Source organism: Melanerpes formicivorus, unplaced genomic scaffold (assembly GCF_026170545.1).
Source record: "Melanerpes formicivorus ecotype bairdi unplaced genomic scaffold, bMelFor1.0.p_v2 SCAF_5, whole genome shotgun sequence".
NCBI classification, from domain to species: domain Eukaryota; kingdom Metazoa; phylum Chordata; class Aves; order Piciformes; family Picidae; genus Melanerpes; species Melanerpes formicivorus.
Window position 1 is genome coordinate 16,088,725 of NW_027142357.1, and position 22,078 is coordinate 16,110,802.

At 41.6% G+C, this 22,078-nt stretch overlaps 1 protein-coding gene across 7 annotated transcripts in view; it reads left to right on the top strand.

Moving 5' to 3' along the window:
- Positions 1-22,078, top strand: part of PIKFYVE (phosphoinositide kinase, FYVE-type zinc finger containing) — a 66,621-nt gene that overhangs the window by 29,027 nt on the left and 15,516 nt on the right. For 6 of the 7 annotated variants that reach the window (XM_068138414.1, XM_068138417.1, XM_068138412.1 and 3 more), the window contains 16 exons: positions 1,630-1,692; positions 3,596-3,725; positions 4,080-4,260; positions 5,504-5,578; positions 6,203-6,310; positions 7,769-7,909; positions 8,583-8,709; positions 9,842-11,016; positions 14,361-14,461; positions 16,010-16,081; positions 17,179-17,350; positions 18,653-18,831; positions 19,277-19,390; positions 20,616-20,724; positions 20,837-20,991; positions 21,487-21,577. In XM_068138414.1, coding sequence (XP_067994515.1) covers positions 1,630-1,692; positions 3,596-3,725; positions 4,080-4,260; positions 5,504-5,578; positions 6,203-6,310; positions 7,769-7,909; positions 8,583-8,709; positions 9,842-11,016; positions 14,361-14,461; positions 16,010-16,081; positions 17,179-17,350; positions 18,653-18,831; positions 19,277-19,390; positions 20,616-20,724; positions 20,837-20,991; positions 21,487-21,577 — 2,993 coding nt within the window. The remainder of the gene's footprint in view (positions 1-1,629; positions 1,693-3,595; positions 3,726-4,079; positions 4,261-5,503; positions 5,579-6,202; positions 6,311-7,768; positions 7,910-8,582; positions 8,710-9,841; positions 11,017-14,360; positions 14,462-16,009; positions 16,082-17,178; positions 17,351-18,652; positions 18,832-19,276; positions 19,391-20,615; positions 20,725-20,836; positions 20,992-21,486; positions 21,578-22,078) is intronic. The other variant, XM_068138419.1, reaches the window with a different exon arrangement.

Genomic DNA, 22,078 nt, shown 5'->3' on the forward strand with positions numbered 1-22,078 from the left:
TGGGAGGACTCCTCACATTCGTCTCCTATTCCAGTCTGGTGTCCTTGCCATGGGAGACAGTTCTTTATGATCTTTTCTAATGTGAGTCCTTCCCACATCATGCAGTTCTTCATGAACTGTTCCAGTTTATTCAGCTGGAAGCAAAGTTATAGAAGATGAAGCTGTATTGATGAGACACATTCCTGCTTTGGAGGTGCCACCTGTGTCTTTGTCCAGAGCATAACTAGGGTTGGGTTTCAGATGGGATTAGCTCCTGCCTTGTCCATGCCAGGCAGAAGTATGTCAGATTTAATTTGAGTGCTTATGCAGCTGCTGCCCTGAGGCTGTTACAAGGTGGAGAAGGATGGAGGTGCTAGTATACATGCTCATGTACATACAGCATAACATGACTTTCTCTAGGTAGTCTGTGGGGGAGTGAATGCTGAGGGTGAGCCAGCTTTTCTGAAGCAGGAGGTTGCTTGTAATAAATTCTTCATCTAAGGAGGAGATGGAAGGAATCTGCAAACAACCATCAAGCTGCAAGGGTGGCTTACAGCTTCTCTTTGGTGCAGTATTTGTCTGTTGAGCGTCTGCAAACTGGCTACTGCAGACAAGTTCAGATTTTTAAACTGGTTGCATGTAGGAGGTGTCTTGACTGTTGATATTCAGAGACTTGTGATGGCTTGTGTCCTGTCAACTTTCTGTTGCTTGCTGTCAGTGTCTGAAAGGTACCTGGCTTTGTGTTCACTTTGTGGCAGTAGGTCTGGACCATTCTCAGGAAAGGTGGTAAAGAGCTTCAGACTTTGGATCATCACCCTGTATAAGCAATTGGGTTATTGTCCTTGTTTCCCCATGGTGCAATCTCCCTTTGTAGAAGCAAGGAACCAGATGACGGCCTAACAAGGCCGTCCTCTGGAGAACACAAGGTTTTTGTAGCCAGCCAGCCTGCATGAAAGATCAAGATGTGGCACACTTAAAATGTAGGAGGTGGACCTTCATCCTATTTCCCCTATATAAAGTGATACATAACTTCCGTTTTCCTTTGTTGCTGAGAGTCTGCCTCTGTCAGCACAGATTCCTCAGAACACTAAGCTGTTTTTGAGTTTACATTTGTAGCTTTTGAAAGGCAGGCTGTCTTTTGCCTCTTTCAATGTGTGAGATAAATCTTATGGCTGGTCTCCCTTCCAGTTTGAGACATTTCTTTGGAGTGTGAGAGCAAAATGACTTCTGAAGGTGCATTTTTATGTTGGAGTAAGAAGGTCATTCCATGCATGGACATGCTCATGGTGTCTGCTTGCAGCTTAACACATTCTCATTCAAATCTAGAAGAGTGTATTGTGGCTCCATTGGAAAAGCAAACTCTTCAACTTGTAGTTCAGTCTTTGCTCTCATCTACTTTGTTTTGTTTCTTCACAGTAATAAGATTATTTTTTTTTTGACATCTTGGAACTTTTTCGATAGAACAAGAATGAGAGGATATTCTTGTCTTGACCACTCATCAGGCTGTTGCTAAATTGGTGACTAAACACTTGGATGAGTAATACTGCTGCTTTGGGTGTGGGTGTGTACATGGTAATTATATGGGTGCACCAGTGTAACTTGTCATTTGTTTTTGTCTCCGCCTATCTCTCTTTTTCTCTCTTCTTTCAGAGTACTTGAATCCTGAAAACGGAGGACAGCAGATGTTCTCTATAAGTGATGCTTTTATTAAAGGTAAGCATAAACTTCAAATGTTTCTGTTGTGCAGCTTTGATATATTGTATTCCTTTAATAGGACATTAACCTTTTAGAAATACTTACTTGACAGTAAATTTGAACTTACTTGTGCCAAAACTGGTAGATAAACTATAACATACCTGAATGCACTTTCTACCTTTAATTTCTTTTACTTCTCAGATTTCTTCATTCAAAAGCACTCAAAAAAAGCTTTTGCTTTTCTTTTAAAGAAGTCTTAAGAGACATCTATGTTCACAACTTCACCCACACACTTGCATAAGAGACACTGATTCTAAATTTCTGTGCAAGCAGATGAAGATGTGGTATAATTAATTGCACTGCTTCTACAGAGTAGCTTAAAGCTTCATCTCTTAAATCTTTGAGTTTCTTGTCATTACCACCACCACTACTTTTGAAATGAAAGGCCATTAGACACAGCTGTGAGTTTTAAAACCCATTTGACTTCCAATATCATGGCCAGGTGCACTTGTGGGCTTATCATCTTCCATTTAATGATGTTGATTGTGTGAGCTCATAAGGGGAGGAAATGAGGGGGAAGCTCAATGTACAGCCAGGAAAATGAAGTCTTTGATTAAACTGACACACTGTTTTTGACTGAGCTTCTGCAGGAGAAAGGAAAGGGAGAAACATTAATCTTCTGCACAGCTAATTTTTGTGTATGGAACAGCTGGAATAAATTAGTTGTTTTTAAATAGTGTTGGTTGCTGGTGGTTTTTTGTTGTGTTTTTCTTCCAGTATTCCTGTTTAGATTACTATTTTGCACCGTGAGGAGTTTAAAGGTTGAATTCTGAAGGCTTACATACTTGCTGTTAAACCTTTATGCACTACTAGCATGAATGACTTATAGTCAGCCACTGTAAGAATGGAGAAGTTTATAACTTCCCATTATTGTACTGTAATACCTGTGTGGGAAGTAACCTAGTAACTCTCTCAAAGCAGACAATGCTGTGCTGACATAATTTCTAATCTTGGTACTGCAAAACAGAAGGAGGAGTTGCTGCACAAATGGCTATAGTTCATGTTGACATTTAGGATTAAAAAATGTGGATAGAGCTTTCCTTGGAACCCTGTTTATTGTAGCTGAAGGATATCTGTGTATGTGATGGTTAGATGGATGGAGGTGAGAAGATGTGCTGAGATCTTTTGAAGAGCTTATGCCATTTTCTTGACACAAGATCCTTGAGAGTTCTGTAGTATTAAATACTGTGATATATGCTAGGTGAACTGGCCTGCTGGCAGCTCCCTTTACACCTGAGCAGCAAAGTCGGATCAGGGCTGCAAGTCCCATCAAGGTTCAAAGTCTGACATCTGAATTGACAGCATAACATTTATTTAAAGTATGTTTGGGAGATGCACTAAACAAGGCCTTTACCAAGGTATTTTTGATACTTGTGCAGCAGTGTGAATGAAATAGCTGTATCTTTTAATGCCACTTAAACAGATGTCTTCAAAGCAGCAGCTTTTTGTGGATCAAGTTAGTGCTTTTGACCGATGTTCTAAGTCTAAAAACCATTATAATTATCTACTATAAATGTACATGATATTTGAAATTTGCTGCTTATTTATAGGCAAAACTGGGATGTAAGACGTTTTTGTTTGTTTGTTTTAACAAACTTCATAACAATTCGGGAAGAGAAATCCATCTGCTCTGTACTAGCAGTAAAAAGAATTTTAGAAGTTCACTTTTACTTTGTATTCTCACCACTGTAGCACTTGATACTCTTTGCTACCGCCTGTTACCATGAGTCTAGCTTGAAGTATTTCAAGAATCTTAGACTTAATGACTTAGGCTACTTCAAAAAGGAAAAAAATTACTTTCAGAAAGACACAAGCATTCAACTGTGATCTTGTATTACCAAAGGTTGTTTGTCTCTTGTAGAGTCGTTATTCAACAGAAGGGTGGAGGAAAAGTCCAAAGAACTGCTTTTCACACCCTTAGGCTGGCACCACAGCAATCTAGATCTGCTGAGAGAAGAGAATGGGGAGAAACAAGCCATGGAAAGACTGCTGTAAGAAACATGTAGAAAAAGAAATTTACATATTTGAGTAACAATTCCTGGAGTCCTCCTATTCCACCAGTTTTCAGTGGGACTTGATCTATGGCGGGCAGCAAAAGGAACTAATGTGTATTAAGAAAACAGCATTTTTACAGTAGATTTTGATTTTCTCCACACCCCCCACACCCTGATTTTTATATATTGAAGTACTGGACCGGAGATGACTATAGAACATTCTAGGCACCTATTCCTTCAGAGGGTGTCCTTCACTATAAATGTTAAGAAATTTACTTCTGAAATGTGACTTCAACTAAATACTGCTCTGTATTTTTCACACGAGAATTCTATATTTTGCACTTCTCGCAGGTCTGCTAATCACAACCACATGATGGCATTGCTTCAGCAGCTTCTGTACAATGAGTCCTTGTCACTCTCCTGGAGGGATATTATCGTACCTGTGGTCTGTCAGGTAGTGCAAACTGTGCGTCCTGATGTCAAGAACAGAGATGATGACATGGATATCCGACAGTTTGTCCACATCAAAAAGGTAAGTTTCAGACAGTGCATGTAGGGAAGCAAAAGGATGTAGCTATTGGCAGCACTGCTTGTTTTGAAGAGTCCCCTTCCCACTGCTCCCAGCATGTTCAGAGATGTAATTGACAAACATAGCCTTTGGATAAGGTGGGGTTCTAGAAAATGTTGCATAGGAGGAACATTGTGCCTTACGAAAGCTGCTTTAATGCCTGGAGCTGACCTCTTCTTCCAGGCTGTAGGCTGCAGAAGGTAGCAAAAAGCACCACCTCTGTAATGACTTGCTTCCTTTTTTTGGTTTCGGCTTGTTTTGTGCTTGGATTGGCAATGTACTGGATGCTGGATAAGTAGCTTGCAGGACTGTGTAGCAATCTGTTGCCTTATAACTATCCATTATGTAGGACTGAACTTCTCCCATGAAAGGTAGAATGGATTTCTTCAAGAGGAAAATGTAGCTGTTATGAGATGGTGCATCCAGTTTTGCCAGGTGGCTGGAGCTGTAGCATGCAGAATTTCTTCTGAGAGATTCATGTGAAGTTAATATCCAAGGAGCTAGAGCAGTTGAGGATCAAAGGCTTGGGCTTGTTTTTCTTTGAGGAAATTCACCTCGGGAGCACTATTTTTGTTTGGAAGCTGTGCAAGATGTAGCTTCTCAGAGCCTTATGGTTCCGATGGTAGTGCTGTGGCATCTCTCTGGGAAGTATCAGTTGTTGTTGGGTCTTCTGAAATTCCAGTTCAAAAAGCAGGTGTTCAGAGGTGAAAGCACTTTGTAGCTGTCTGTTGTTGTGATATGCTGATGACAGAAATGTCCTCTGAAACCTGTTATTCAGAAACCTGTTTTGTGTTGTTTATTCCTTCTGTGACTAGTGGTGACTGTAGGCATACCAGTCAAGTGTATGATCTGTTGAAATAGTAGGTAGAGATTTATTTGTTTTTCTTTTCTTTCTTTTTCCTTTCCCTTTCCTTACAATTTGTTTGTCAGTACAAGTGGCATATGCTAAGGTATATACATCATATGGCATATAGAAGTTACCTTCCCTTCTTTAGCAAATAAGCAGCTGCTGGGAGGAGCATAGAGTTTCTGGAACTTACTACTTTGCCATTTGTATGTTCAGCATGACTGTGATCTTCCATCTGATAATTGAGGGTGTAGCTGAAGCTTGCATGTGAGCTACAATGGGTATACTGTGTATTAAGTGTACTGCATGAGAGGTTATGGGAGTATATGACAGTTCTAAAAATGTTCTTTGCTTTATTAGATCCCTGGTGGAAAGAAATTTGACTCCATGGTGGTGAATGGATTTGTTTGCACTAAGAATGTTGCACACAAAAAGGTAACTCAGGCTTGATTAATCAAATACAGGCTGCAGTGTGTGCTGAGGAAACAAGCATTCTGTGACTTTCTTTTGGTGTTGTGAAGCTTCTCCTGCCACTCAAGATTTGTGATCTTTCACTAATTTGAGAACCTAAACAAGAACTACTTTTAAAGCATTTATTTTCCAAGCTATTTTCTTGTATCTTGGAGATTCTAGAGGGAGAAGCTCTCCTTGTGTGTGTACTGAAAAACATCCTTTTCACCCCTGCCACCCTAGAAGGCATCTAATAATTACCCTGAGTTTTAGCCAGAAAAAGGCTTTTATGGTTCTGACCTATGTCAGTGTAGTAAAGTGAGCCCTTAAATAAGGCAGGAGGTCAAGAAAGATAGAAGTGATCTGGGTGGAGGCTCTGAAGTGTATTGAGACTTTAGGTTTTTTGTGGGTGACTAGAAACTGCTGTGAAATGCCAGCAGCTGGTTGTAATATCTTAAGGAAGAATATATAGTTGAGTTTGTGGGGGAGAGATAGCTGCTACTTTTTGGGTAACAAAATAAATAATTTGTTGGAAGCCTGTCTTATCTTAACATACTTTTCCCCTTCCAAGTGTTTGTGTTTTAACTATTTTTTTTATGTCTATCTTAGATGAACTCTTGCTTAAAAAATCCCAAAATTCTTCTGCTGAAGTGCTCAATTGAGTACCTATATCGAGAAGAAACAAAGTTTACTTGTATAGACCCTATTGTACTTCAGGTGAGAGTGTGCTTTTGTTCTTGGTTAAAGTTGTCTGAACTCTAGTGCATGTCTGATTTATTTACTGTGTAAGGTTGAGATGAGTAAGTGGGATTGCATAGGAAAGAAAAAATTCTTCTGCAGCTAGCTAAGAAAACATCTACAGTAAATACAATACAAACCTGTACTCTTGTGCTGAGGGTTTTGTCATCCAGTTACATGTATTGAGTGATCTTAGGATCCACACAATTAAATACAGTGTTTTAGAAAATACTGCATTATACAAGGAGAATACAGAACTAGATATGGTTTATGTATGTGAAGAAATATTAGAGAAGGGTGTATGTGAGAGTTAGATGGCACCCATGTTATTTCTTGTCAGGCTTGAGAAAATGGGACAACAACCAATTTAACGAAGTGACAAACTACAAAATACCGTTTTGGAATGATCCCTCCCCTGTGAGCAGGGAGTTGCCTTATGTATGAAAACACTGAAATGGAGAGAGCTTTTATTTGACATGCTGAGAACTGGTCTTTGGGTATTTGCCAGGATGCCTATAGCACGGGTGTTTGGTGCCCTACTGAGCTTGGTCCATAAAGTTTGTTACTGTATTTGACTGTTTCCTTAGAGTGTATTTAAGAACACTTGTGTTTAGTGATTAATAGACAGGATTACAGATGTGAAAGCTTTAGCAATAAAACTTCTTCCTGCCTGGTGAGTTGTTTTTCCAGTAAAAGCTTAAACGGAGGCCTGTCCTTTGTCTGAATATGGTAGAAGTATCTACTATACTTTGTAAATATTGGTCATGCAGTGTCTGCTTCAGAGCATGATCATACATGTATATCTGCATTGAAGTCCTATAGAGCAGAAAATACTACAGAAATATTGGCTCAATTTGAAAGGTTAGCTTCTAGCAAAAGCTTGAACTTTGCTATGCTAACATGAATGTTTGTATTCTGAGGAGCTGGCAAACTGCTCTTGTGATATTTTTCTCTTGCGTAGAACTTTTAAAACCTGGCTGTTGTAAGCATCAGTAAGATAATTGAGAATTCCTGTCTTGGGGAGCTGTACCAAACTGTGTAGGCCTGATAGAGTTGTAGCCCTACTTTCTGTGCATGGTGACAAAAATGTGTGTGGATAGTGAGATCAAGGTGGAAAGTGGATGTGGTTAGAAGAGCAATTTTGAAGTGTCTAGCATTTGGGATTCCATTCCAGAAATACTGTCCCCAAGTATGGATTTAGGGACTGTGGCTCTGTGTACAGACTTGCAGGGGCATAAAGCACTGGCATACTCCTTGTGAATGGAAGCATCTGAGTGCCAGCATGTATCTGTAAGTGGAGAACATAATATTGCAGACAGCTTTGGCTTAAGATACTGTAATTATAGCACTTCTTAAAGCCTTTTCCATGTATAATGGTATAGGGTGTTTTCAGATGGATTTGCAGTAGTTAACTGCTATACTTTTTCCTGTCTGCAGGAAAGGGAGTTCCTGAAGAACTATGTACAGCGCATAGTTGATGTCAGGCCAAATCTGGTCCTTGTTGAGAAGACTGTGTCCCGAATTGCCCAGGACATGCTCTTAGAGCATGGTATCACTCTGGTTATCAATGTGAAGCCGGTGAGCATTTTTTTTGGAATCAGACTGGGCCTCGTGATGTCTCTGTAATTTCTCCTTGTAGCAAGCTCCCTGGAGAAAGCAAAGATGGGTTATTTTCTTCTCTATGCAAGCCTGGGCTATCTTTAATGGTATTTCTCCTCAATGTGCCAGGAGAGTCAAGCATGGGGAGTTACTTCTAACTCTGCACAGCTACTCTGTGTCTGTGCTTGGTAGGTCTTTATATCCTGGCTTGATTCTAGAGTTAAGTCTTCACAACTATTTGTAGCAAAATCCCTTGTGGTTCCTCAGTGATTGCCAGACAGCTTCCCTGTCAGGCAGGCTACAGGCAGCCAAACAGAGTAGCTGTGGGTATTGGCTGGGCTCCTGATAGCCAGCACCATGCTGACTGCATTGTGCCTTCTGGGACTCTTTCCACTTGAACAGGTACAGATGTCTTCAAGGAAGGACAGTCTTACCTCTTACCAGAAATATTTACCCAACTGCTTTTTGAAGATTCTTGTCCTTTTTTCTGTGACTGCATTTAGCCCAGGGTCTGCATTCCAGAAGAGGTTTCCTGCTGTTTGTTTGTGGTTTTGTGTTTGTTTTTTTTTGTTTTTTTTTTCCTAAGAGCAAGCTAAGAATGCTAGTATTATTTTTGCAGTGTAAATTCTTACAGTTCTTTCTGGTTTTACAGCAAGTGTTAGACCGGGTAAGTCGAATGACCCAGGGAGACTTAGTGATGTCAATGGATCAGCTGTTGACCAAACCACGTTTGGGGACCTGTCATAAATTTTATATGCAGGTTTTTCAGTTGCCCAATGGTAAGTACAGGGTGATGTATCATAGCCTCTGTGCGTGTGTGAGAAAGGATAAATACTTAAATCTAGTTAGGATGAGCAAAACTGTCAGGTGCTTTGTGTGATCAAGTATAATCCTTCCTACTCATGTTTCTTCTGTTACATCTTGGAACTACAGTGAACTAACTGGCTATGAACACAAAAGCACGATGTTACTAAGATTAGACTCACTAGATTTCAATTAGGCTGCCTTCTTCCTTCCAAGCTGTTTCTCTAGTCTAGTCCCACTTCATGTTCGAAACAGGATGTGTTAATCTCGGTGAAGGATTGGGTTCCTCAGGGCTTTGTGAGCCAACTGTTAAAATACTGCAGAACAGAGATTTCATAGCCTGTGTGGGCACCTATTTAGTTGCTTAACCATCTTCACCATAAAGAGTTTTTCTGCATAGAAATGGAATCATAGAATAGCCAGGGCTGGAAAGGGACCTTGGAGATTCATATGATCCAACTGTAACATGTCCAATATATTAAATTTGCCTTGTTGCAATTTGTGCATGCTGCCCCTCGTCCAGTCACAGTGCTGCTTTGAGAAACAGCCTTCCTTTTTCTGTAACCCTATTTAAGCAGTGGAAATCTGCAAAGGAAGAAATACTGCTTGACAGATTACCAGTGGTGCTGACACACGTGTGCTGTCGATGCAAATCTTTGTGGAGATGCAGGCTTTGCACCTCTTCCTCTTCTTGCTCCCTTCCAGCCTTTAAATGGCACTCAAAATCTTGTACGCTTTTGATTTGTAAGGATGAGCGAATGTGCCTGGGTCTATGGTTTTGCTTCACTGCTACAGAGTCTAAAGTGATGTTATAATAAGCTGTTGAGGCCAACATTCTGTGTGACCTTCATTTATCCTTCATAATAACTTGTTTTACAAAACAGGAGAAGTTTCGGTTTTGCTCATTTTGCTTGCAAAAATAAGTTATTGCAGTACAGTGATGTGAATTTCTGCTGCTGGATTTTGCTACTTTATCTTGCTCAGTCTCTTCAGTGTGAGAGATACCTAAGAGCAGGTTAATTGTAGGTAGCTGGTCATCCTAATTCCTTTTATTTGTTGTTTTTATTTTCTTTTTCTTTTTCTTTTTTTTTTTTAACTTTCTTCAAGATCAGACAAAAACCCTGATGTTCTTTGAAGGTTGTCCCCAGCACTTGGGTTGCACAATCAAGTTGTGTGGTGCTGCAGAATATGAGCTGGCCCGTGTGAAAGAGATTTTAATCTTCATGGTCTGTGTGGCTTACCATTCCCAGCTGGAAATCTCTTTCCTTATGGATGAATTTGCCATGCCTCCTACTCTGACCAAAAACACCTCCTTTCACTCCCTTATTGAGGACCCAGGAGATGAAAATGAACAGAACCTCTTCAATGGTGATGATTTCAGTGCAGCAGTCAGAGACGTTGAACTGTCCTCTGAAAAGCTGCCTGCAATCTCTGAGTCAGTGTCCTCTGATGAGGTCAGCTTGCTTGAACAAAGAGGTTTGTTTGAAAGAAGTGACCAAGAGAACAGTCAGTTGGAAACCACCTCCTCAAAACAGCAAGAGCACCATAAAGTGGAGTCACAGTATCCAGTGTTCAACTCTGTACCTTCTGCAATACCTGAAACATCCCCACTGCCCCTCCATGGTATGGACCAGCACTTGGACAGCCAGACACTAGAGCCTCTTCAACAGGCAGATGATCTGCAGGAGTCCAAGAGTCAAATGAGAGTCTTCAGAGACCCTCTCCAGGATGATACTGGTTTATATGTCACAGAAGAGGTAACTTCTTCTGAGGATCGTCTCAAGACTTACTCTGTAGCATTTAAGCAGGAGTTGAAAGATGTCATTCTCTGTATTTCTCCTGTAATGATGTTCCGCGAACCATTCCTCTTGACTGAAAAAGGTATGAGATGCCCTGCCAGGGAATACTTCCCTGAGCAGGTTTATTGGTCTCCTCTCCTCAATAAGGAATACAAAGAGTCAGAGAGCAGAAGGAAGAGACAATTATTGCGGGATCTTTCTGGACTACAAGGGATGAATGGGAGCATCCAAGCCAAGGCTATCCAAATCTTACCTTCTCACGAGTTGGTTAATACTAGAATAGCAGAACATCTAGGTGACAGCCAGAGCTTAGCCAGAATGCTGGCTGACTATCGGGCCAGAGGAGGGAGGATACTACAGAAAAGCACAGATCCCTTTGCCCAAAGTAAGGATGTGTCCAGTGTCCCTGCTGCAAAAACTGGATGTAGAATTGAAGATGATGAGAAGGGTCTGACTCAGACTGAATCCTCGTGGTCCCACAAGGTAAGATCCAAAGCTATGTTACTGAAACCCCAAGTTAAGTCAGTTTCTCCTGGTAGGACAGATAGTCTAGTGTCTCCTGTTAAATTCTAAACCCCAGTTGCTTAAACTGGCCTCTACTGTGAAGGACAACAAAAAGTCCTTCTATTAATACATTAATAGTAAGAGGAAGGGGAAGGACAACCTCCACTCCTAAGTGGATACGGAGGGGAACACTGTAACAAAGGATGAGGAAAAGGCAGAGATACTTAACACCTTCTTTGCCTCAATTTTTACTAGAAGGGCAGAACGTCTTCCTGACAGCTGGCCTGCAGAGCTGGCAGAAGGAGCCAGGGAGCTGCAGAGTTTCCCTATGTTCCATGAGGAGGTGGTTGGAACTCTCCTTAGCAGCTTGGATCCCCACAAGTCCATGGGACCAGATGGGATTCATCCTAGGGTGCTGAGAGAGCTGGCAGATGAGCTGGCCAAGCCACTCTCCATAATTTTCCAGCAGTCCTGGCTCACTGGCGAGGTCCCAGAGGACTGGAAGCTGGCCAACGTGGTGCCCATCCATAAGAAGGGCCAGATGGATGAGCCAGGGAATTACAGGCCTGTCAGCCTGACCTCAGTGCCAGGCAAGATCATGGAACAGATCATCCTGAGTGCAATAACACAGCACTTACAGGATGGCCAAGGGATCAGGCCTAGCCAGCATGGATTTAGGAAGGGCAGGTCCTGCCTGACCAACCTGATCTCCTTCTATGATCAGGTGACCTGCCTGGTGGATGTGGGGAGGCCTGTTGATGTAGTCTACCTGTACCTCAGCAAGGCCTTTGACACCATCCCCCATAGCAAACTGCTGGCCAAGCTGTCAGCCCATGGCTTGGACGGGAGCACACTGCGATGGGTTAGGAACTGGCTGGATGGCCGAGCCCAGAGAGTGGTGGTGAATGGTGCCACATCCAGCTGGCGGCCAGTCACTAGTGGTGTGCCCCAAGGATCAGTGCTGGGCCCTGTGCTCTTTAACATCTTTATTGATGATCTGGATGATCGGTAAATTTGCTGACGACACCAAGCTGGGGGCAAGAGTTGATCTGCTGGAGGGTAGAGAGGCTCTGCAGAGGGACCTCGACAGGCTGGACAGATGGGCAGAGTCCAACGGCATGAGATTTAACACATCCAAGTGCCGGGTTCTGCACATTGGCCGCAACAACCCCATGCAGTGCTACAGGCTGGGGTCAGAGTGGCTGGAGAGCAGCCAGGCAGAGAAGGACCTGGGGGTACTGGTTGATGGTAGGCTGAACATGAGCCTGCAGTGTGCCCAGGCAGCCAAGAGGGCCAATGGCATCCTGGACTGCATCAGGAACAGTGTGACCAGCAGGAGCAGGGAGGTCATTCTGCCCCTGTACACTGCACTGGTTAGGCCACACCTCCAGTACTGTGTCCAGTTCTGGGCCCCTCAGTTTACGAAGGATGTTGACTTGCTGGAACGAGTCCAGAGAAGAGCAGCAAAGTTGGTGAGGGGTTTGGAACACAAGCCCTATGAGGAGAGGCTGAGGGAGCTGGGGTTGCTCAGCCTGGAGAAGAGGAGACTCAGTGGTGACCTTATCACTCTCTACAACTACCTGAAGGGAGGTTGTAGACAGGCGGATGATGGTCTCTTCTCCCAGGCACCCAGTACCAGAACAAGAGGACACAGTCTCAGGCTGCGCCAGGGGAGGTTCAGGTTGGATGTTAGGAAGAAGTTCTATACAGAAAGAGTGATTGCACTATGGAATGGGTTGCCTGGGGAGGTGGTGGAGTTGCCGTCATTGAAGGTGTTCAGAAGGAGACTTGATGGGGTGCTTGGTGCCATGGGTTAACTGTTTGGGTGGGTTGGATTGGTTGATGGGTTGGACACGATGATCTTGAAGGTCTCTTCCAACCTGGTTTGGTTTATTCTAATAAAACATGTATGCATTTGTGGTTGGTGGGTGCTCTTTTTTTTGTTGTTTTTTTTTGTTTTTTTGTTTGGATTTTATTTGGGGTGGCTTGCTTTTTTTTTCAGTTGAGTGCTTGATTTTGGTTGTTTTGGTATTGGTTGTTGGGCTTGTGGATTTTTTTGTGGGTTTTTTTTTTGTCTTTTAATTGTTTGGGGTTTTTTAATTTAAAAAATTTGGTTTAGACTGTATTAAAACTGCATTTTAGATTACAGTGCTCAGGGCACTTAATATAGCCAGAGACTCTGTGGATATAAGAAAGCAGAACAAGATACTGCAAAGTTTCCCTGAGAAGGGAAGATGTGAGACTATTTTCTGAGAAATGCATGAAGTCAGCCAAGAATTGATATATTGAGATACTACACTCCCTATTCAGCTCAGTTATGTATAACTGGTTTCTGAAAATGAGTGTATGAAAAAGAAGTAAACATGAAGAAAAGAAGTTTCTGAAACCAAGCTTTCCTAATGCTTGTATCAGTGATTTCTGCAAGTGTAACATGTTCCTCTTCAGAGGCCTTAATGTCATGGAAACAGCAGTATGCTGTAATTACATTAATGCATTTAAGTGTAAAATTTTGGGTGATCTGAGGAAATACAGGTCTTACAGTGGAGGAGGGGTAATCTTGAAATTTTGAAGTGGAGCAATATATGTTGTAATTCAAAATATTTAAAGTTTTGAGAAACTGTCATGAAAGCATCTGACTCATATCTAATGAGAATGGTCTTGAGACTTTCTTGAACAAGAATAGCAAAACTGATCTCTTACAATACTTGCACATTGTGGTTCCTGAGCCAATCAGCCTCCAAATTCATGAACAGAAGTCACTTTTTCATTGGTGCTTAAATGTAGATCTTTGTAGCTTCACAGGCCATAATCTTACAAACCATAATAGTAGCCCTTGCTCTGGATCAGACTGGTTGATGCTGCTTTAAGTGTATTCAATAATCAAAGAGAAATATTTGGTATCTTCATAGTTCTGTAGGGTGTGGAAGGGGAAATAGTTTCATTCCAGCAGCAGCATGGTAAATCTCTTTGCAAAGGACAGAAAGCTGGAAGTCTTTCTGTAGTCTGAATGAGTAATTGAGGTATAACACATTGGCAGAATTTTGACTCCAAGGTGTTCTAAATTGTGCAGTGCTTTGGAGACTGAATCCACGCTGATTTAATTCTGCATGTTAATTACTCTGTTCTAAAAAGGGTAGTTAGCCATTATTCAGCGTATGAGTCTACCTGAGGCTGAGCTCAGAGATAGTGCAAGGTTAATCTGTATGGAGGGAGCAAGCAGAGATTTGTTTGTAAATAAAACTACTAGAACAAAACTTCCTCAGGAATTGTTTGTGGATGGAGGCTTCTGTGATCAGTTAATGAATTGTTTTTCTCCCTACCAGGTGGATTGCCTGAGTCCGGTAAACCATCAAAGGCTCTGTGTTCTCTTCAGTAGCTCTTCTGCTCAGTCCAGCAATGCTCCAAGTGCCTGTGTTAGCCCCTGGTATGAAAAAAAATCTTTCACACCTAGTTGCTGTCTTTGTTTTTCCTAAGTCAAGATCAGTATTTCTTTGAGGACTCCTTGGTAGGTTGTGCTTACCCTATAACAGGAGCTATTGCCAGGAGAATTTTATCTTGCCTGGTCAGGTGCATCCAGAGCAGTGTCATTTAGCATTTGTGTAATCCCCAAGGCAAGAATTAGAAAGCCCAGCCTAAACGAAGTTAGTGAGGGGCTTGGAACACAAGCCCTATGAGGAGAGGCTGAGGGAGCTGGGGCTGCTTAGCCTGGAGAGGAGGAGACTCAGGGGTGACCTTATTGCTCTCTACAACTACCTGAAGGGGGGTTGTAAACAGGCAGAGGTTGGTCTCTTCTCCCAGGCAGCCAGCACCAGAACAAGAGGACACAGTCTGAGGCTGCGCCAGGGGAAGTTCAGGCTGGAGGTCAGGAGGAAGTTTTACACAGAGAGAGTGATTGCCCATTGGAATGGACTGCCCGGGGAGGTGGTGGAGTCGGCGTCACTGGAGGTGTTCAGGAGGAGACTTGACAGGGTGCTTGGTTACATGGGTTAGTTGATTAGGTGGTGTTGGGTGATAGGTTGGACGTGATGATCTTGAAGGTCTCTTCCAACCTGGTTTATTCTATTCTAAACCCAAACGCTTTTGTTGGTCCTTTCACTGCAGAGCAATATATGTGTGGGGAGGGTGGTATATGCTGTCTTGTAGAGAGGAGTTTTTTGTATATAAACACTGAAGAATGTCCAAGCCTAAAAATAAGACTTGAGAGAATCTCATAATACTTCTACATTGTATCATCTGAGAGTGGCATTTGAATATGTTGCTATCTTTCTCACATTCTAATCAGTGGTGTAAAGTGCTTTAACTTCATTTCCATCTTAGGAGGCTTTAATTTGTTAATTGCATGTATTTAACCCAACTAAACAGGACAGATCTTGGTGTGTCATCCTGTAGCTCAGGTGAAAATGTGGAGATAGTTCTCTCACAGGGAAAAGTCTAGAGTTCCTGTAAAAAAACTTAGTAAGGAACCAAAGAAGGTGGCAATAAGCTCTCTAAACAGCAGCGATAAGAATATGTATATTATTGATACTAGAGATGCCTGAATTATGGCACATTTTAAGTGGCTTGGCCACCTCAGGTTCTGAGGAAATAAAAGTTGCTGTTAAATCTTTTAGAAGAATAAGGGTTTTTCATATTCTGTATGAAACTGCAACTGTTCAAAAGTTAGTGTTTGAAGCTTCAAACTGTCTAGTTTTTGGTGCCTGTATATTCTTGAATATGATCTTCAAAAGTGCAGTTGAATTGTATTTAACTTTTAAATGCCAAATTTAAAGTTGTTCTAGTAAGACTCTGAGCTCCTTATGAGCAAGCTTGACAGCAAAGGTCTAGAAAGAGTAGTCAAAAGGAGATAAAGCCTTTGGAGATATACAAGGCTGAAAACAAACCAGCAGTGAGTGAGCATCTGTGCATCTAAAGGCCACTGCACAGCTAATAGTGGCAGCATCAACCCTCTAAAGCTTTTCTTTCTCTGCTTCAGGATTGTGACCATGGAATTCTATGGGAAAAATGATCTGACTCTAGGGATTTTTCTGGAGCGCTACTGTTTCAGGTGAGGACGAACTTGCTTTAAATCTCATTCTAAACAAAACAAAAGCATTGGATAGTTCTGTGAAGTTGACCTGCCACCCTCTTTGTAAACTCTACTTCCTGCTCACTTAGGAAAATAACATACAAGTCTGCAGGGCCAGCTGTGTCCTAGTAAAGCTTACCACTTACATCTGTTGCTGCTTTTGATTTATTATTGTGCTGTAGGGTAGGTAAAGTAAATGGTCCAGAATACTTTTAGCCCTGACAATGTACTGTGTGATTTACTTTTGTATGAAAGAGCTGCAAGTTGCTAGGTTTATCAGAACCCTATACAGAGCCTCAGCAGGCTGTGAAGCCTGTGGCTCTTCAGAAGACAAGATTACTTTGTTCTTTCCACTGGCCACTTGCAGTAGCAATATGCTCTTAATGTTCAGACATCTCTGAAGGAGTAAGTATTTCTCTTGGTGCTGATCAGTGGGGAGGAGGAGCTTAGCTACCCACTTTTAAGTTCTTGTTTCTCTCTGCTGTCCAGCTAGTGTGTGTTGAAGTGAATACTTCTCAAACAGTTTCAGCAGGTTTCCCCCCCCATCATATGAGCAAATAAGATCTGGGCTTTTCTAGGTTTCTTTTCTTTGACTTAAACTCATTTGAAGAAAGGCCTTGAGTTTTTTTTGTTGAAAGAGAACATGGCACTATTTTGCTCACCTTTTCCTTCAGGACTTGAAACACTGCCAGTTTGGAGGCTCTTTGGCACATCTTTTTACTCAATAACCTTTGCTCTGGTACACTGCCAAAATGGTCTTCTAATTGGGTGCCAAGCACTTCCAGGTGCTTAATACATATTTTTTAGATTGTATGGAATATGTTGGTAGAAAATGGTTCATTGTAAAAAGGTTGTGGTAGCAACCAATGTCCAGTTTGGGAGCTCTACAACCATTGCTAGCAAGGGAATATCCCTACAGGCTATTTCTCCATGTGTACAATTCACTCTGCAGAAACAGCTTTCACTAAAGGCTTTGGAAACTCAAAAGTAGTGTTGTGATACTAAAAGGCATATTAGATGTGTTGAATCAGTTCTTCAGCAGTGCCTTCATAAGTGCTTTTGTTTCTTTCTAAAAGGCCATCCTACCAATGCCCCAGCATGTTCTGTGAAACACCAATGGTGCATCACATTCGTCGCTTTGTTCACGGGCAAGGTTGTGTGCAAATTGTGTTAAAGGAACTGGACTCTCCGGTCCCTGGGTACCAGCACACCATTCTTACTTACTCCTGGTGTAGACTGTGCAAACAGGTGAGGATGTGGACTTTCAGACTCATTGTTGTTCCAATTTAATATTCCTGTTGTGCCTGGCCTTTTATGGAAAGGCAGCATTTTGGAAGAAGTACTTTCATGGAGCTATGGCTGAACTGGTACCAAACCTGTTACTGACACAGCTGTTCTCACATATCTACAAATGCCTCTTGTGGAATTGGGGCTGTTGAGGGTGAAACATCTTGTGGGAGGTAGTCCTGTTAGAAATTGTCAAACCTGACTTTGAGAGGATAGATTGAAGTGGAGTTGATACATTGTTGGAATCTAATTTCTGCCTCATGGGAAAAATGGTGTTCGTTCCTAGAGGTGATGGGTACAGTGCCTTTCCTGCAGTGAGTCAGTAAGGGGAAGAGCAGACACTGACACATACTGACTTAGTGAAAACCACTTGGTATTCTTTCATCTGCATTGCATCAGTGTGATGTCTAGACTTCCTTTAATAGTCATTAGAAAGTAAGTAAAACCTTCATTAAATGAATAATAAATTGCTTTTAAAAGATGATTGTGATTATCGGAGACTTGTTTGGGAGCTTGTAGTTTAGCTGAGAAAACATTACGAATTGGATACACATCTCTAGCTAAACACTGTAAAACTTCAGAGCCTTCAAAGGGACAAGAATAAAACTTAATTAGAAGATTTGCACAGTACCTGAAATGCAAACGTCCCTATTACGCATGTGGGTGACTCAATTCACCTACGTATGCTGCCTTAAACATGGTTGTTGGATTTAAGGATACCTAGAGGAAGTTGCTGTAATTACTGATGGCAAGCCCAGCACTGCTGTGTATACACCTGTTCTATAACCTTTTATTTTTGTGTGCTCATGTAAACAATAATATATATGTGGCTATTAAGTATTTGTAAAGCTATGGCTGCTCTAAGCTTGCAAGCACTGCTGAACTTGAAATGCATTGCAGAGCAATTTCAATGTATTCGTAGCTGAAGAATGACCAGGGAAAAGAGTACAGGATGGAAACACTGCTGCTGACTGGGTTGTTGGAAATTCTCCATGCAGAAAAATAGCATCCCAGATATAAGCTTCCATCAAGCATATATTTGCACTCCCCCAACTTAATACCTGTCATGGTCAACAAGCAGTTGCTGTTTTTCTGATTTATAGTAACTATGTGTTGGCCTTAGCATTGCATGAATGCTGTATTTATGTTTAAGGGTTGCAGGCTCTTCTGGTACTAGAAGTACTAGGCTACTGTGTAGGTTAGCCTGTCCTTAAATCTTAGTTTAAAAATTTATATCAAGACATTTGGCTTTCAATTTTTCAGGTGACACCAGTTGTTCCCCTTTCCAATGATTCTTGGTCTATGTCTTTTGCAAAATACCTTGAGCTGAGATTCTATGGGCACCAGTATACTCGACGGGCCAATGCAGAGCCTTGTGGTCATTCCATCCACCATGACTATCATCAGTATTTTTCTTATAATCAAATGGTGGCATCTTTCAGGTGAGGTCCACTGCTAAAACTCTCTCTTGTACTATGTGAAGCATATAGCACTAGTATGGCCTTTTCAGCTCTGTCCTTCACTTTAAGTACAGAGTGGGATAGCAAAACAGCACTATAACCACAAGAATGGGATTGTGTGTGGGATGGAGAGGGCATTGTGAGTGTCATCACTGTCCTGAATAGGTTGAGCAGTGTTCCTAAGAATGGATGGCTCCAGTTCATGAAACAGAAGGGAAACACTTTTCCTTGTCTAATCTCAAAAACTTCCAGAATTTTGTTCCTACAACATGATCTGTGGTTTTATATTTCACCTGGGACATAAATGAAAAGGGTGTTACTGCTACTAAAAGTAACTGAAGCCCCGGAGACACTGCCATTATGTCCCTTTTTAATGTGAGGGCCATAGTCCACAGTCTCCTTAACAGTTGTTGTATTGCCTTTTCAGTTACTCTCCAATCCGGCTGCTTGAAGTGTGTGTCCCACTCCCCAAGATCTACATCAAGCGGCAGGCTCCATCAAAAGTTACTGTTTTGCAAGATCTCAAGGATTTCTCTCAAAAGTAAGCTTTCCTCAGCTTGTCTGTATTTTTGACTTTTATAATACAAACCAATTTTTGTTAGCATAGGTAAGACTTGCTGAATATTCATTATTTAATAGAAAAGTAATGGTTTTAAATGCATTTATATATGCATACACATCTAAGAGAGGATCATACTGAAATCTTCTTTATTACCTTCACCTGCTCTGTCTATACTAATCTCTTGTCTTTTCATCTGGCTGCAACTGATCTTAAACATAGCCAGTAGAAAATAAGATTCTTCTCTTTTCCATCCATTGATGTTGAGCTGGTAGTTGAATGATACTGCTAAAGAGCCACTGAAAGGCTGACTATCAGCTGGTGTCACCTAATAAAATGCCTTCTCAGTTACGCTAAAGTATTTCCAGTTCCTCTCTCTAATACTAAAAAATGGAATAGAGAAAGGCAGTCCTAGAAGGCTTAATCTGAAAACTGCAGGTAACACTTTGTACCTGTTCTCTAACATTCCTTTATGGAAAGTCTGAGCAAGTTTAAACTCTGCCTTCAGCCCAGAAAAAGATGCAAAGGCATTGCTCAAATCTATGGTCCAAACAGAACTGTTTTTGTTACATTAGTTCTGTGGCTACTAAACTGGTGTGTAAAAGGCATTGTATTTGTGACCTATTGGGTATGAGACCAGCAGGCAGTCTAGTACATTATTGTAGTGTAAGGTAAAGTACTGTAAGTCTTTACAGCTTCTAAATGTAGAAAATAATTGGGAGACAGGCATGATGGAAACTCTTATTAAATCCAGCCTGACTGCTGTTTTGCCTGGTTGGCAGCATTCCTGTTTGACACTGTCTCTGTGACCGCCTTACTTCAGAATCTGTGGAGCTTTGTTTAGGGCTGTAGGAAGAGTTACTCACTCTTGACTCTGAGCCCTTCTGGTGGAGGTGTAGCTTGCAGTCCGAGATTCATCCTAAACAGATGACAACAGTTCCCCTCTGTTAGTAATATGTCTGTGACCTTTATATTACTCTCTGACAACTTCTAATAATAGGTTGTGAAGGTGTTAGTGTGTGTAATTTCTAGGTTTCTGCTATACTAATATAATTTCACCAGTGTGCCCTATTACAAATTTGGTGGGACAGTGTACTGTGTGGAAGACTGTCATGCGTCGTCCCTTGTATTCTTAAACACTAACCATAAATGCATTCAAAGCGCTTCCAAGTAGTCACAGCTTAACTCTTTCCACCCCTGTTGACAGGGTGTCACAAGTGTATCTTGCTGTTGATGATCGCCTTGCTTCCCTGAAAACGGATACTTTCAACAAAACAAGAGAAGAGAAGATGGAAGACCTTTTTGCCCAAAAGGAGGTAATTGACTATTTCTGCATCACCGGACTATAGGCTGCAAAGTGTGTGGAGAAGCCACTCAGATCTAGTGTAATTTCTAGTCACAGAATACTAATAGTTTTACTTTTGACAGATGGAAGAGGGAGAGTTTCTAAACTGGACTGAGAAAATCCAAGCAAGGCTGCATTCATCATCATTAGACACACCTCAACAGCTGCAATCTGTTTTTGAGTCTCTGATTGCTAAAAAGCAAGGACTTTGTGAGATGCTACAAGCCTGGAATAGTAGGTAAGAGGACACATGTTGGAACTATGAGCAACACTAATACTTTGTTGCTTGTAGAAGGGAAGAGGTTCCTATGTACTTTCTCTCCCCGTAGTGCAGTAGCTATAGTGTGTTACAATAGCTTAACCAGTAGAGAACATTCAGCATAAGACCATAGGGCTGGTTGACTGGAACAAAATCATTTGAGGCTAGGTAATAAAAGTATTGTTGTACAGCACAACTTGTATTTGGGAGGAAAAAGTGTCATTTGAATAAAGGGAAGAGAAGAGTGGAGCATGCAAAAGCAATTATATTAGGTGAAGTTATCTTGGAGGTGAAGAGTGTTCTGATTTTGGCTATAAAAGTATAGCTTTGGCACATGTTAGCAACCATCTGAGTTTGTAGTAAAGGCTTGTGAAAGCATATTTGTCTGTGTGCTGGTATGAAAAAAACCCTCATAACTTCTGCTGGTTACAGCTAATACCTGTAACATATCTTTTTTTTTTATTTTTTTTTAAGACTGCAGGATCTCTTCCAACAAGAGAAAGGTAGAAAACGTCCATCAGTACCACCAAGCCCTGGGAGACTGAGGCAGGGTGAAGAAAGCAAGGTACGAGTAGCAGGTTAAACACTATGTAGTAGTATCAAGGCTGGCTTCAGTTCACTTAGTAAACTTGTTTTACTACATCATGTAGTTTTCAGCTGTAAAAGGTTGACTTGCTTGTTAGTATATGTACCTTTTTCTAAAGGTGTGAACCCAGAGCCATATTATGCAGCAGGTGACTAAGTATGAATAGGCTTTGATCTGTGGTGTCTGCATGGTGTTCAATCTGAAGACTGATAGCGGAGAGCTGCACTCATTGTCATGCGTATGCCTAGATAAGGAGGAGGTCATAGCATTAGACTCTAGGTGTTGACCATCAGCTTTAGCCCTTGTGAAAAAGAAAAGGCAACATTTGTCAGGAGAGGCAGAGCAAAAACACAGGAAGGACTGATACTGAATCTGTATGTTCATTGTTGTTCTGTGATGTGTCCTGTGGGAACTGTCTGAAGGGATGGGTAAATGGTTTTGGACTGTGACCTTGAGCTCTGTCTGAAGGTACAGTTGCCA